Here is a 15,782-nt window from a genome sequence, read left to right as displayed (position 1 = left end):
GTCAGCCTGGAGTGATTGGTACTAAACTCCACAAATACTTATTCTTCTTTTCCTCTTGTCAGTAGAGGAGATCAAATCAGAAATTCACACCACTGATGTTTTGAAAGATATATTTTTGACCTAACAGAATATACAAAGGTCAAAGTGAGTCCAATTACCACAGGAGAGTGTCTCATCTCCCCTTTGAACACAAGAGGTCGCTCCTGTGATCAAGTGCTCTGGAAAAATATTGCTAATCATAATTTTATGTAATCAGTTTAATGTATTTTAATAAACATTAAAATTTTCACAGATATATTTAGTATGCTAAATCTACATGTAGCAATTAACTAAGGAAATTCGGATCTGATCACCTTAGAATTTTCAGGTAAAGTGAAATAATGCTGCCAACTGAATTTTGATTTTAATGCAAAATGTACTATCAAACACATAGATCTCCAGAGCGTATTCATCATGGAACAACATAATTATTGGATGGATCCTTGCTTCTGTTAGTTTAGGAACTAAGAAAATAATGGTTGACAATAATGGTTTGGGCTAAGCAAAAGAAAACCTGTTGTCTTCACCATTATAGTGAAACTGCTTATTGCTGCAGGTTTTCCTCGGAGCCACATGCCAGATTTTCTACTTAGAATTGCTATCATCAGCAATAATTCTTTGTGATTGCTTATGGGTTAAGGGAGTTAAAATACAACTCTCTCTCTCTGTGTGTGTGTGTGTGTGTGTGTGTGTGTAAAGGAGGGTGGGCAGTAAAGGTGTTTTGTGGGTCTCAAATATAACTCACCAGGGTGTTTCTGGTGTTTAATTCCATGTTATAAACATGGCAGGAGGGAATATGATTGTTTCAAGTCCTCTATTTACTTTCTGGTGTTATGGTGGTATCTTTTTTACTAGGGTCAACTTGGTTATCTGTAAGGGAAACATGCCCGTATACTGGGAAGGCTTGCTTAGGATTACTACCATCATCTTTACAGAACCAGCTTGACAAAGGACTCCATGCACACACCAGAGACTAGAAACATGGATTAAAACAAAACAAAGCACAACTGGTAAATTTTATCAACCTGTGTCAATCTGACTTCCAATTCCACACACGCACTCCACTCATTTTTAACATAATAAGTATGGAAAAGAAGGTATCAAATTTGAAATCTTTTTTGAGAGAAAACAAAATAAATAAGACATAATATTATTATCAGTTCTTGGTAAAGTCCCAGCTATGTCAGGAGGGAACTCACGCATTTTAGCTGCTTTTTGTAGAGGCATATCCGTTCAAACCCAGCCACTGAGGCCATCCGAGAGCTCACAGGTCTTATCAAGGGTTAGATCTGGTGAAAGATACAAAGAAAGGAGTTCCCTAACCCACAGAATCTTCTCGCTGCCACAAGATACCGAAATTTAGCCTTTGACGGCTCATGATGCAGGCTTTTAAAGATAAAATTCAAAGTACCGCTAAATAAGGGATGGCTGTTTATAAGTTTTGGGGGAAATGTGGGAGTTCTTCGTGGCCTTCCTGTGACTTTGTCTTTGGGAAACTGTAAGAGATGATAGGTGCATGTAAAAAATTATTGAGAAAAGTTACCGGCGAGATGCAGCCAACAGTCTTCTCTCTCTCTCCAGGTAGTTTCCCGAGAGAAAAATATTATATCCACTCTTAGTGCAGTGAAATGGGCATTTCACTGTTTTTCTGTAAGAGACTCCTTACTACTGGAGCTCTTAGACTAATACAGTTTTTTTTTAACTCTCTGGAAATATACGGAGAATTGTCTTTATAATTATCAAAGCAGGACTAACTAATTGCGCGAGACTGCTTAAAAACAGAGGGCAAGAGATCACCAGAGAGAAACTGGACAGTATATAACCGCTTTACAAACTTCAGCCTACCAGAAGATCATTTCACTCGTTGGCTTCGGGTTAGTACACACTTTAATTCTAGAGTTAAACTGAAAAGCAGACTTCGCGGGTCAAAAGGAGAGAGGCAGTCCGCGGAGTCAACTTCGTTTTACCTGTGCGTTTCCAACCTGATTGTCCGCTATGGCCAGAAGAGCCCCTTTCCTCCCACCCCACGTTTTTGGAGTTCTGAGGTCGGGGTGATGAGGTAATGGGGTAGCAGTCAGCGAGCAATTCCTCTGGTTCTAAGCACCCATTCCCGCTTCTTCTTTCCCTAGCAAGCCATGGGCAGCCAGTTCGGGAGTTCAGGCAGCAAAGACGCGCCAGGCCCTGGGCTGTGCACTGCAGCGTGGGACCAACCAAGCTAAACAGACTGTTCCAAGTTCCCCCTTTTCCTAGAGCCCAGGAGGGACTTCGTCAACACGAAGACCTACCCACCAGCCACTCGCCACCGGCGGCAGAAAAGTGAGCCCCGCGCTCAACGCAGCCAGCTGACTGTGGGGACCCCAGGAGCGCAGGGCGGAGGAGCAGCGCGACAGGAGGCGAGCGCGCAGGCGGAGCAGCCAGGAAGGAGCAGGGAGGGGCAGGAGGAGGAGGAGGAAAGGGAGGCCAAAAGCCAGAGCAGCCGAGCAGCCAGGCAGCCTGAGCATCGGGGGAGAACAGCCTGAGCCCGGAGCAAGTTGCCTCAGGAGCCCTAATCCTCTCCCGCGGGCTCGCCGAGCGGTCAGTGGCACTCGGCAGTGGCAAGGCTGAAATATGATAATCAGAACAGCTGCGCCGCGCGCCCCGCAGCCAATGGGCGCGGCGCTCGCCTGACGTCCCCGCGCGCTGCGTCAGACCAATGGCGATGGAGCTGAGTTGGAGCAGAGAAGTTTGAGTAAGAGATAAGGAAGAGAGGTGCCCGAGCCGCGCCGAGTCCGCCGCCGCCGCAGCGCCTCTGCTTCGCCAACTCCGCGGGCTTAAAGTGGACTCCCGGATCTGTGAGGGCGCGGCGCAGCCGGGCAGCGGCTCTCTCAGCTTTGGCAACCCCAGGGGCCACTATTTCCCACTTAGCCACAGCTCCAGCATCCTCTCTGTGGGCTGTTCACCAACTGTACAACCACCATTTCACTGTGGACATTACTCCCTCTCACAGATATGGGAGACATGGGAGATCCACCAAAAAGTAAGAGGCTATTTTACCTTGTGGGGCTCGGTTTGCTGTTCTTGTGCGGGGTATCTCTTAGGCACGGATGCAAAGGGCTCTTCGGAGTTGAAGTCATTGCCTGGAGAGAAAGAAAAGGTGGCTTTTTTCTTGTTGCCGCCTGCATGCTTGCTGTTGGTTCTGATCTTCGGGAAACTGATTGTACCTTGTGTTTGAATTCTGTGTGCCCTCCCAAAGCCTAGCCTTCTGGTGCTAAGCGATGATTTCCTCCTTTGGAATTCTGAGCTCTAGGAGAAGGTTATTATGTTGCAAAGGTCTGCCGCACATACAATATTCGGAGATACGAATTAGCATTAGACTTGCAAAAGAGAACGAGTGACAACTGTATTGATGTCTGCTATTGCTAACAATATCCAGTCCTATGTGCTGTTTAAGAGCGTGCTTCATGGAAAATATAGACATCCCTGCGTTCACTTAACGCTTCTAGTCAAAACCTTTTCTTTGACTTGACTTATCCATAATCTTTCCCAATGATTATAGCAAAGAAGTAGGAGGGGGAAAATACAAAATGAGCGGGTTTGATTGCGTGCTAGGCTTACAAATGTAGACTATTCAAATCTGCATTTTACATATATTCCACCTCCTTTTTAAAAACGAGTCAAGATTTTGATGGCACACTTCAATTACCATCCCAAAGTGCAATACTCTTAAAAAAGGGTGGGGGGGGGGAGAAAAAACCTCCCAGAGTACGCCCTATAAGAGAATGATACTAAAAGTGTGTTTATCTCTGTAGGAAGTAAACGGTTAGTCAATCATGTATTTATTTTCATTTCAGAAAAACGTCTGATTTCCCTATGTGTTGGTTGCGGCAATCAAATTCACGATCAGTTTATTCTGAGGGTTTCTCCGGATTTGGAATGGCATGCGGCATGTTTGAAATGTGCAGAGTGTAATCAGTATTTGGACGAGAGCTGTACGTGCTTTGTTAGGGATGGGAAAACCTACTGTAAAAGAGATTATATCAGGTATGCCATTATCCTTTTTTCTTAATTGTGTGAGATTTCTCTGTCTCTCCCCATTTCTTATTTGTGTTATTTGGTATGGCTTTGTCTTTTGGGGAAGTTTGCCTTAATGGAGTGTAGCATTCAAAAGTTGTCCAAGTGTATTTTAAAAATTTAAGATATGCTCTTCATTTCACTTTTTAGGGGGGGAAAAGCCCTTCACAGTGGTGTCATAAATTGTATGGTATTAAGTAAATTACTCTTGGAATTTGTGATGCTCAAATTATTTCCTCCTTTTGTCTTCCCCTTCCAAAACAAATAAAAACTTTAAAGACAGATAAGTTTGAGTTTTTAAACTTTAAAATATGGTTGATTTTCACTGTATAAAACAGTGTTATTTGTTTATTTTACTCCTGTTTTATTAGTAACTTAAAAATTCATTGGAGGTGTCAGTGAAATAGATAAAAGTTTGAAGCATGTTTGGAGATGAATTTTGAAAGAGCAAGTAGACATATTGCCCCTTTTACTTTTAGGGTAAGAATTCCTTCCTGGGAAATTTCAAAACCAACTGAAATATTCCTTGCAAAAACACCGGAAATTTAATCTTTTTAAATATTAACCCTTTGGTGACATTTGACTGTCTGTTCTTTCTTATCTTATCTGAGTTGATGAATTAGACAGAGCAGATCAAATTGCCCATCATCTGTCTAGGAACAATTGGTATATTTAGATAATTGAACAGCTTCCTTTCTCACATTAAAATCTAGTTAGTGATAAAATTAGTGATTTGCCCATACTGACACAACTGCAACTACATAGGAACTTTCTGAGTTTGATTTTGTTGTTGTTATTGTTCTTTCAGTTTACTCTACATGGGTCTTTCTAGTCTCAAGTTTTCTCAGACCTGTGTAGATTTCAGGAAATTTGTTTTCTCCCTTAGGAAACCAGTACAATTTCTAAGAAAAATTGTATTAGTTATAATAACAAACAGAAGAGATTATCATTGCTATTATGTTAAGTGGTATTTTTTTAAAATTCTCCAGTTGCTATTAACACATAATTAGTTTTTGTAAGTTGGAGGGTTTTGGAGCTTGAGAACTTTTGTTGAAGTTTAATTAAGATTTAATACACAATCACAATTTTCTTCTGCTCACATAGTATCCAATATTTTTTTCTCCTTTTTAAAATTGTGAAGCAGAGAGTATAACTTTGATAGATAAAATTGAACTATACACGAAGGGAGGTTTTTTTAATACTTAGGGGGATAGTGGGAGGAAGTAGGGGAAGTGGGGTACAGGAAGGGGGAGGGATTTTCTAAATTGTTTGGTCATAGGCAAAGTCCTCATCCTATAAAATGGAAGATCTCACATTGGGTAGGCGGAGGGAGGAAAACTTTTGAATCTACCTCTAACCTTTGACAAATGAGCTGTTTTCTTTTTTCTTTCCCCTTTTTTGTCTTTCTTTCTTCTTCGATTGGCATGTAAACTCAAGATTCTGGAGAGTTACTTGACACCTCCAAGAACATCTTTACTCCTATGGAGATACTGTTTTGCTCAATTGCACAGACCTGCACGTTCCTAATTCTGGATACATAAAATTATAGAAGAACCCCAATTGCTCTTTTACTTTCCTCCACTCTGTAACTCTATCTTTGTATGTGTGCACTTGCCCTTGGAAATACTGCAGTTGTAAAAACAAAGCAGACAGACCATTTGGATTTCAAAATTTTCAAAATCTCCTCATGCTTTGCGTGCATCTTTTTCTCTTTCTTTCATTCTCTCTGAAGGAACGGCTGGGCTTCTGTTATTCTGATAGTCACTAAGAGGGCCAGGCAGTGCAACCTTAGGTAGAATCTATAAGGATTGTCCCTTGGTAAGGAAAAGAAAGCAATGAGGAAGACCTTAGAAGTGAGTCTTTCCTTTTTTTTTTTTTTAGACTGGTCATGGCTTTCAAGGAAACTGAAATAGATGTAGATGCTTCCACAACTTGAAAAAGAGAGAGCAGATGCAGATTTTTAATATAATAATAAAAGAAAGAATGGAGAGGGAACTTTTCAATAACATTGTTGTTGCCTATGAAAAATCTTTGGTGGGATAAAGATTTGAATGTATTAGCCTTAAAAGAGGGGACCTGGAAACCCCCAGAGGTTTCATTTTGTTATTCTCTGTGTGTATTTGTATGTGTGCACATATGAAGTGCAGTGGCAATCCCATTCCCCGGTCCCCTTTTTTGTTGCAATATCAGAAATATTTCTAGCCACTAAAATTGAGAAATAAGAAAACAAAAGTGGAGAAGTACTGGTCACCAGAGCACTCCTGAATTCCTTCCCGCTAAGATCTACAAGGAGAACCTTGGGACTGGTCGCAAGAACAGCGACAAAGGTTTTGAATCCATGAATGAATTTCCCTTGTTTGGGGTGTAGTATTCTGAACTAAGAGGTACCAACTGAGATACAAAGGTTCTTGGGAAAGGAAAAAGGAGAGGAAGAAGGAGAAGGAAAGAGATGGAGGAAATGGAGAGAAAGAGGTTTCATTTCTATCCTCCCGTTTCCTTGCTTCTGTTCGGTAAACTGATTTTTCTGGGCATCTCAGGGGCTTACAGCTGGGATCACTGAAGATCTTGGGCCAGGGCAGTATCTGCCTGAAGTGACCCCCTCTCCTTGTGCTTGTCTTCTGTCCCCGGCTGGACCCCTACGCAGGTTGTATGGAATCAAATGCGCCAAGTGCAGCATCGGCTTCAGTAAGAACGACTTCATGATGCGCGCCCGCTCCAAGGTGTACCACATCGAGTGTTTCCGCTGCGTGGCCTGCAGCCGCCAGCTCATCCCCGGGGACGAGTTTGCGCTGCGGGAAGATGGGCTCTTCTGCCGCGCGGACCACGATGTGGTGGAGAGAGCCAGCTTGGGTGCCAGCGACCCTCTCAGTCCCTTGCATCCGGCACGGCCGCTGCAAATGGCAGGTACTCCTCCGCCCTGAGTCAGACCCAGCTTGGGGAGGCAGAGGCACTGGACGTAGCAACCCTGGTAGCCACAGGGTGATCACGACATCAGACCTGCAGTTAAATGAAGTGTTATATGCGTTCTGCTCTTTTGCAGCAAGGTTCAATGCACACACTGTCTGCCTTGACGCCGCAACCACACCTACAAGTCTGTGTGTCTATATATGGGTACACACGAACACAATACCGCTTGTGCTCACAAGTATACACAAGCCCAAACAGTACTGTCAGCTTACCTTGGCTTCCAAACCATAGCTTTCTGAAAAGGGCTTCAGCTCCCCGCCAGGTATTCTCTGAGCTGCCTAATTAAAGGGGTGGAGTTCTAGGTTCCAGGAGCTTCCTTTAGCCCAATGAAGGAAGCTTAGATGGCCCTAAGTCATTCATCCTACCAAATATATTTTTTTCCTTGAGAATTACTCCACACTCCAAAACATTTTTAGATTTTATTTTATCATTTTGTAGGAGAATTGGCCCAGAAAAGTGAAGGTCTTAATAACTGCAGGCCACTGTGCAGAGCTGTAATTTAAAACTGTCAACAAGCTAATCTGCAGTAATTGAATTTTAAAGGAAACCTGACTCTTTAAGCCATTCATTCTATATGATTCGGTGAGAATTTCAACTTCAAGCCTGTTGCTGTAGGTCCAAAATGACCCCATAGGTGTTGGACTGACCCCAGGGGATCTTAGAAGGTGCAGGATTTCTACCATATAGATCAGAAGGCCAGTTCCCTATAAAGGAAAGTGGAAACAGAGCAAAATTGGCCAGTGCCAAGACTCTGGTGAGGCAGTGTTTCAGTACCTGCCTTTTAGTTTTGAATAGATTTGCAACCCTTGCCCCTCCCCCACACCATGTAGTTTTAAAGTATCAGTTCCCATATACTAGAGGTGAGGAAAAGACAGCTCTTCCCTCCCACCCGCAGCTGACCCTTTACTGGCAGCTCTTAAGAATTCTTTCTCTAGGGATTTGTGAATAGCTTGTATAAAGGCAAAGCCAAGGGTGGGAAATACAGAAGAGCCCAAAATATTGGGGGTTGGATGTGGAAGCACATCATTTCCTAGTCAGTAGTTTATCTCTAGTGGACGCAGCTCAATAGAGTTTCAGTTTTCCTTTGCTGAGGGTTAGGCCTCCTTTCCTGCCCATCCCATGTTGATTCAGTACTAAAATGACCAGGGACTGGAGAGATGAGAGAAATATGGGATTTTTTTTTTTTTTAGACCATTAAAAGGACTGTCCTCTGGGACTATAGTTCAAGGCTTTCTAGCAGAATTCTGGACCTTCCCTTTGCAGACATTCTAGCTGTCATTGGGATGTTTTGCATTTCCTTCCCTAGTACCCTCTGTGGACTTTACCCAAGAGGAAACTCCCAGTATGGAAGTGGGGGTGCTTGTTGTAATCTGAGCCCATTCTGGATATGGGGAATTAGGGAGGAAGGAGGAAAAAGAACACTTAAAATATTGTCTCTGATGTGAGCTGGGGGAACCATCCTGAGCAGCCCTTTCCATGGCTAAGGCTGTGTTGATGTGAACAGGAGCAAGGGCTGTGTTCAGACCTGTATTACTCAGCATTAACCCTTGTAGATTACAGAGCAGGATTGAGATTTTATTCTGCTTTGCACATGCCTCACCATCACCTCTGCTGTCCCCAAAGCTCTACTTATAGTTCTGAGAGGCCTGGTCTAACTGGCTAGTGAGCTAGTAGCCTGGACTGTGCTCATGGTGCCCCTTGCCCCGCAGCGGAGCCTATCTCTGCCCGGCAGCCGGCCCTGCGGCCCCATGTCCATAAGCAGCCAGAGAAGACCACCCGTGTGCGGACTGTGCTGAATGAGAAGCAGCTGCACACCTTGCGGACCTGCTATGCTGCCAACCCCCGGCCTGATGCACTCATGAAGGAGCAACTAGTGGAGATGACAGGCCTCAGCCCCCGCGTGATCCGAGTCTGGTTTCAAAACAAGCGGTGCAAGGATAAGAAGCGGAGCATCATGATGAAGCAGCTACAGCAGCAGCAACCCAATGACAAAACTGTGAGTTGTCCTGGGGCCCAGGCAGGGGACTCAAGTGTAAAGGGGAAGGAGGAAATGCAGAGCCTTTGTGTGTCCAGTCTGGCCTGCACCAGCTGAAGTGCAATGGGGGTGGCCCTCCTATCCCCAGCCCCAACAAAGTATGTATCAAAGTGGCTGGGGGAGGCCATCCTGATGTCCACCCTGTGCTGATCTGAGCACTGGATAGGTTAGAAAGGCACTTATCAAAGTGATAGGAGCTCACATCCCTATGGGTGGGCTCAGGCTCTGAACCTTACCAACATGTGAACCTGAAGGACTCAATTGCCCCCTCCAAGGGTAGGTGACAATGAGCATTGGGGACTGTCAATTTCTCACAATGAGTAACACCTTGGGTGTTAGTCTAGATCCTGGGGCTTGGGGACTAGTCATGTTGCCAGTCTCCAGGGCCTACCCCACTACTTGATGAGGCTTGCCCATGCACTTGTAGGCTGGGGAGGTCCCCCTGGGTGATCTCCTCCTCCACCCTTCACCCTTGGTGGAGCCCAGGCCTCCACAAAGGCGTCAGGCCACTGGCACTGTTATCCAGGGCAGCACCCCACTGCAGGCTTCCTGGTTAAGCTAAAGAGTTTCTTTCTTTCCTTTTTTTTCCCCTTTCATTTTACTGTTTGGCTCTATTTTTAAATGCCATAAAACCTGCTGTCATTAAACTTGGCAGGCCAGCCGAGACTGGGCCAGGGTACTTTGTAAGTTGGTTAGTACATAATAGCACAATAGCTGCCAGATCCAAAGACTTGGGAGTGGGGGCTAGTTCTGGGAGGAGAAAACCGCTTGGAGAAAGTCTGCAAGTTAGTTGCAGACTTTAGTTAGTTGCAGACTAATTAAAACTGCCCAGAAAACCACCATGTCCTGAGGCAGAAGGGGGGAATTATGGCTTGTGAGAGCCCATAGTTGGAATTGGGGATCAGCTGCAAAGGTAAGGGGAAAAATCACAGTCAAAGTAGAATTTGTTTTAAAAAGGTCTAGGTAGACCTAATATAGACTACAGAAGTAGAAAAACAAAACTGAACTCCAGCTCATTTCTATAGGTGCGGCAGATTAACTGAATCAATAAAGGGCCACCGTAGAGATAAGATAATACCCAGGTATATTTGCTTAGCCTGTACAGACAATGGAGGGAGGGAGTTTGCTCATTAACATGTTGGGATGGGGGGGTTATTCACAAAATATCCAGGGGATGACAGGAACTCCCATGGTAGCTGCCAGTCCAGAGAGGCACGACGGTGGCTTACAGGCTAACCCAGTTGAGGTGCAAAGTTACCAGCCGCCTTGGAAAGTACTGAGCGACTTCGCCTTGCAGAGTGACATAGATCAGCCTGCTTTTCAGCAACTGGTAAGTGTCAGCCCACAGAAAGAGAAGGGCAAATTCCCAACAGAAAAGGGATTCTGGTTTAACTGTCATATACTGAAAGATTCTGGGGGAGGGTACTCCCTGACCCCAGTTTGGGGAGAGACTGAGGAGGCATGGTGGTAAAGAGAACGGAGTGAGGCAAATGTGAGGAAAACAAGCCTCTCTCTCTCTCTCTCTCTCTCTTTTTTTTTTATGAGACTGCGAAATTTGATTCCATAGGTTAAATATATATATATTTTTTTTATCAGACATGCTTTTTGGGATTAACTTCAAGGTACCCAACTAGATGACTTGTGTGAAAAGAGATGCATAAGGGCTGCAAAATTAAGTACCTTAGACTTTTAGAATTTTCAGGAACTTTAGAGATCACCTTGGCATTTGAATCAACAATCAGCATGTTTATTCTCTCTTCAACATCTAGAGAATGGGATATTCCAGGGGCCCAGTTCAAAGTGATTGTAATACATATGCAATGTTATAATACATAATCAATGTTGTTATCAATAAGCAGCAGGCACCTGTCTAGGTACAATTTTCAGATTTATTAGTATAGAGATTTATTAATTAATTGAATTAGTTCAAGTAGTTGATCAACACTTTTTATTACTGTATCCCTTTCTGGGAATATTGTAATATACAATGCTATACAATGCTATATTGCATATACAAAAGACTACTTAAACGTTTTTTTAAGTATATAAATTCAAATGTCATATAGTCATATATTGTGCTGGCATTTATATAGGAAAAGGGACATAGCTGTAACAATCAGAGTGCTTATTTAATCCTGGGAAACCCATTTTACATTAATATGTTTTACACATTCAGAAAAGATAATTATTTTCCCCTTGTTAACCTCCAAAAGGCCAAGATAATTATAAGTATTAATTATGTGTCCTTTGTATTTATATATACTTAACAATCTTTTTCTTTTCTTTTTACCACCAAGTACATCCCCAGTCCTTTTAGTTTTCATTTTGAAACAGTCTCACTGGTGGCTGAGGGTCTTGCTAAGTTACTGAGGCTAGTCTCCAACTTGTGATTCTCCTTCCTCAGCCTCTCAAGTTATTGGAATTATAGACATGTGCCACTGCATCTGGCTTATAATTTTTTTCTTAAAGTGTCATTAACCCTATAAAATCCTGTCTTATAGAACATGAAGCTCTATCCTAAAAGCATGATCCTTCCTAGAGCAGTAAAGATAAAGTATTAGGAGAGGACAGTTTTTCCACCCTCCTGTTTACCCAGAGGGCATTTGCTTCCCTGGTGTAAACTGTGAGTAAAGGTCCGGAGGCAAGTGGTTGGCCCCAGGCCTGTGTCTCTAAGTGCCCCAAGCAAAGGGTAGGCAAATTTGAGAAGTTCATCCATTGACCTCACAATGGAAAAGTTTAACAGAGTAGGAAGGAAGGTAAGTAGACTCTTAAACTAGAAAAGAGCTTAAGTTAAAGTTATTAATCTGATAATTTGTTTGAATAAAAACCTAAATCACAAAAGAAGGTAAGGGCCAGATTTTGGACAGCCAGATGTTGGTACCTTCTGAAACTTTAGTGTCAGGTAGGAGCAGTAGAGGGGAAGCTGAGGAAGGGATCAGGATGTGGTCAGCTAAGGAGATTTTCTACAGCAATGCAGTGATTTTTCATTTAAAAGGAAAAGCCAGATATTTATAATATGAGGATGTTATAATATATGGATCTCCTCTGTGAAAGAAGAGAGAGAGAGAGAGAGAGAGAGAGAGAGAGAGAGAGAGAGAGAGAGAGAGAAAGGGAGAAAGGGAGCAAAGGAGGAGGGAGGGAAAATGCAAGAGAGAGCAAGAAGCAGAGAAGCAGCAGGACAGAGGAAGAAAACCCATACTGTGAGTCCTCTAAGGAGTTAATCATTGTTCATGGAGCCTTCTCTGAATCTCCCGTCACTTGATCTGAGCGTGTGTTATGGATTTTCTAACTCAAAAAGAGAGGCTTTGATGCCTAGAGACTGAGAACTCGCCTGCTCCCAGGGCAACATGTTGCCAGCAGGATAATTTTATTTAGAGCAAGCATGGTTAGAGTTGTGATACCATTTTACAGTGGGAAACACATTTGTTCTTAAATAATTTAATGCAACATAATGTTGGGAATTGGGAATTCAGTTTGAGTTAAAACAGATCTTTAAGAAGATGGGAAAGTGAGAGGATTTCTTTTTGACTTCTCTTCGTCATAGGCTTTCTATAAGCATGTTAAAATTATATTATGTATGTATCTACGTGTCCATCTGTTTACAAAACATCTGTACATACATACACAGTACGACGAGTTTACTTTTTGAATACAATTACAGCCTACTTTATTTATTTCTCAACCTTCCATGCAGGTCAATTTTTCAGAAGGAGGACCAGGCTCTAATTCCACTGGCAGTGAAGTAGCATCGATGTCCTCTCAACTCCCAGATACACCTAACAGCATGGTAGCCAGTCCTATTGAGGCATGAGGAACATTCATTCAGATGTATTTTTTTCCCCTGTTGGAGAAAGTGGGAAATTATAATGTTGAACTCCGAAACTAAAGTATTTAACGACCCAGTCAATGAAAACTGAATCAAGAAATGAATGCTCCATGAAATGCACGAAGTCTGTTTTAACGACAAGGTGATATGGTAGCAACACTGTGAAGACAATCATGGGATTTTACTAGAATTAAAACAAACAAAACCTAAAACCCAACATACGCTATTCAATGACCTTAGGAGTACTGAAGAAAAAAAAAAAGACGTTTTTAAAATGTAGAGGATTTTTATTCAAGGATCTCAAAAAAAAGCATTTTAATTTCACTGCACATCTAGAAAAAAACAAAAGCAGAAATAGAAAATTTTCTAGTCCGTCCTAATCTGAATGGTGCTGTTTCTATATTGGTCATTGCCTTGCCAAACAAGAGCTCCAGCAAAGATCAGGAAGAGAGACTGGCCTCCTTGGCTGGAAAGAGTCCTTTCAGGAAGGTGGAGCTACATTGGTTTGCGATGTTTTTAGTTGACTAACAAGGGGTTAATTGAAATCCTGGGTCTCTTAGCATGTCCTATAGCTGGTTTCCTTTTTACTTTTGTCCCTGTCTCCTTTTTTTTTTTTTTTTTTTTGAGATCCATCCTCTATCAAGAAGTCTGAAGCGACTTTAAAGGTTTTTAAATTCAGTTTAAAAAACCAACTTATAAAGCATTGCAACAAGGTTACCTCTATTTTGCCACAAGCGTCTCGGGATTGTGTTTGACTTGTGTCTGTCCAAGAACTTTACCCCCAAAGATGTGTATAGTTATTGGTTAAAATGACTGTTTTTTTTTCTCTCTCTCTGGAAATAAAGAGGAAAAAGGAAACTTTTTTTGTTTGCTCTTGCATTGCAAAAATTATAAAGTAATTTATTATTTATTGTCAGAAGACTTGCCACTTTTCATGTCATTTGACATTATTTTTTGTTTGCTGAAGTAAAAAAAAAAGATAAAGGTTGTATCGTGGTCTTTGAATTATATGTCTAATTCTATGTGTTTTGTCTTTTTTCTTAAATATTATGTGAAATCAAAGCGCCATATGTAGAATTATATCTTCAGGACTATTTCACTAATAAACGTTTGGCATAGATAAATAAATAAATCCAACGATTCAGGGTCCCTCTTTTATATGTTTATTAGCAAGCTTTTTAAATGTCTGAAATTAAGGATTGCATGTTGGATTGGGGTAAACTGATATACAGTAGGTGTGATAAGCTGTTAAGGTTGAGTTTGCAAGTTTGGATTTCAGTAGTTGGATCAAAGTTGATTGGAAGAAGCCCTTAGCTCTCAGTGGTGATAATGTTACTGGTTTTGTGAAAATGATATGCTGTCCTCTGTTCTCCCTCTACCTTTTTTTCCTCCTGTTTTTTTCCCCTTCCCTTCCCCATCCATCCACACACCCCGCAAGAGGGTCCTGATTAAAATAGTTTTTGATTTGGAGTCACTATCTTATTTTCTTAAAGTAAGTGCTTTACACCAAAGGCTCCTGCTTAGGATTGTTGAAATGATCCATATTTCCAAATATAATCTCTTGCTAAGAGAGAGACTTTCTGCCTAGCTGCCTAGCCAGTGAGGAATGACCATTATTTACTAGTGGTGACTGTCAGCAGAATGGAGAAATGCCGCTTTATTTTGGCAGAAGGAACAGGCAGAGAGAGGAAAGAGTTTTCTCAGCCCAGTGGGTGTATGCATTTTCTTACCTCACTGCCTTACCCACCCCCATCACCCCTTCCTCCCTAACTTCAATTTCAAAAACCCTGGAAACGGTAGCTGATGGAGAGAGAGGGTGGCCAGGGGAGAAATGCTACAGACATTCTGTTGGAGTACCGTCTTTTAAGGAGAGGGGGGACGGGGTCCTGGGTTTTGTGGGCTCCCATGGACCATGGTTAGGTGGTTGTGCTCTTTGGGACAGAACCCCCCTACTCCCACTGGACCTCATTTAGCAATAGTTCCTGTCTGTCAGAATCCAGTGATAGATAAATGGCACTGCCCAAATTGGAATTCTCCGTGCTTCTCCATTTGAGGACTTAAGAGTTAGGACGTGGGCTCCATTCTGTTCTCCCTCCTTATGCTGCCCCCCCCACCTCCGTACCACACCCCAGGGTGAGAATGATACTTTGACTCTTTGCGAAAACTAAATTCATTTGTATGCGCGAATGCAAAGCCATTTTCAGTATCTGACAACTCTTAATAAATACGAAAACTAACGTACCCTAATCGTGTGTTGTGGCGCGTTGGGTTCCTGACAAGGATCAGGGCGGAGGCCAAGCTGGAGACCCAGCGAGCGCCCCGGCCCCCCAGCTCTCAAGTCGCTTTCACCCTCTCCAAATCGGCTGCAAATCAGGAAGGGAGCCTCAATTAGGCTTTTGTTTGGCATCATTCTACATAACGGGTTAATTACAGGCTCTAACGTGGGGGCAGAGAGAAAACAAACTTTGCATTGAAAATGTTACAGTGCATTAGACATGCCCGTTGATTACTTTGATTGTTGTGTCTAATTCTTGACAGGGGGGTAATAATTTGGCCGGCGGTAATAATGGCTTGTAGTCCTCTGTTGAGAAAAACAAGAGTTATGTCTTATCTCACAGGAATCTTCTCCAGGGAAAGCCACCCGCCCCATTCTTTCTTTTCTCTCCTGTCTCCCTCTTCTAATCTCTTGTCACCGGACTTGACTCTTTTAGCTTCCTGTTTGATATATTTATTGGTCTGCCTTTTCGGTTTTCTTTTTTTTTTTTTTTTCTCACCGCGAAGCCGGCATGGCTAATAAGCCTGTGCAAGGATGGCAGGTACGACATAAATATCGTGGCATGCTCAGAAAGATCATCCAAACCCCAT

General features: G+C 42.6%; 1 protein-coding gene across 1 annotated transcript; it reads left to right on the top strand.

The window, feature by feature from the left end:
* Positions 1-3,027: 3,027 nt before the first annotated feature.
* LOC143640798 (insulin gene enhancer protein ISL-1-like) lies at positions 3,028-12,902 on the top strand. Its single transcript, XM_077108356.1, has 6 exons — positions 3,028-3,055; positions 3,870-4,059; positions 6,734-6,993; positions 8,766-9,051; positions 10,253-10,421; positions 12,786-12,902. The coding sequence occupies exons 1-6, from the start codon at positions 3,028-3,030 to the stop codon at positions 12,900-12,902; spliced, it is 1,050 nt and encodes a 349-aa protein (XP_076964471.1).
* The last annotated feature ends 2,880 nt before the right edge of the window (positions 12,903-15,782 follow it).

Source organism: Callospermophilus lateralis, unplaced genomic scaffold (genome assembly GCF_048772815.1).
Source record: "Callospermophilus lateralis isolate mCalLat2 unplaced genomic scaffold, mCalLat2.hap1 Scaffold_619, whole genome shotgun sequence".
Classification (NCBI taxonomy): Eukaryota; Metazoa; Chordata; class Mammalia; order Rodentia; family Sciuridae; genus Callospermophilus; species Callospermophilus lateralis.
The sequence above is the reverse complement of the archived record's forward strand: the minus strand, read 5'-3'. Positions and strand labels throughout refer to the sequence as shown.

What these genes read in the sequence shown, in the direction of transcription:
- LOC143640798 (XM_077108356.1), top strand. Translation starts at nt 3,028, where the DNA reads ATGGGAGACATGGGAGATCCACCAAAAA. An exon ending in CATGGGAGATCCACCAAAAA is followed by an intron (nt 3,056 to 3,869) that starts GTAAGAGGCTAT and finishes TTTTCATTTCAG; the next exon opens with AAAAACGTCTGATTTCCCTA. An exon ending in ACGGCCGCTGCAAATGGCAG is followed by an intron (nt 6,994 to 8,765) that starts GTACTCCTCCGC and finishes CTTGCCCCGCAG; the next exon opens with CGGAGCCTATCTCTGCCCGG.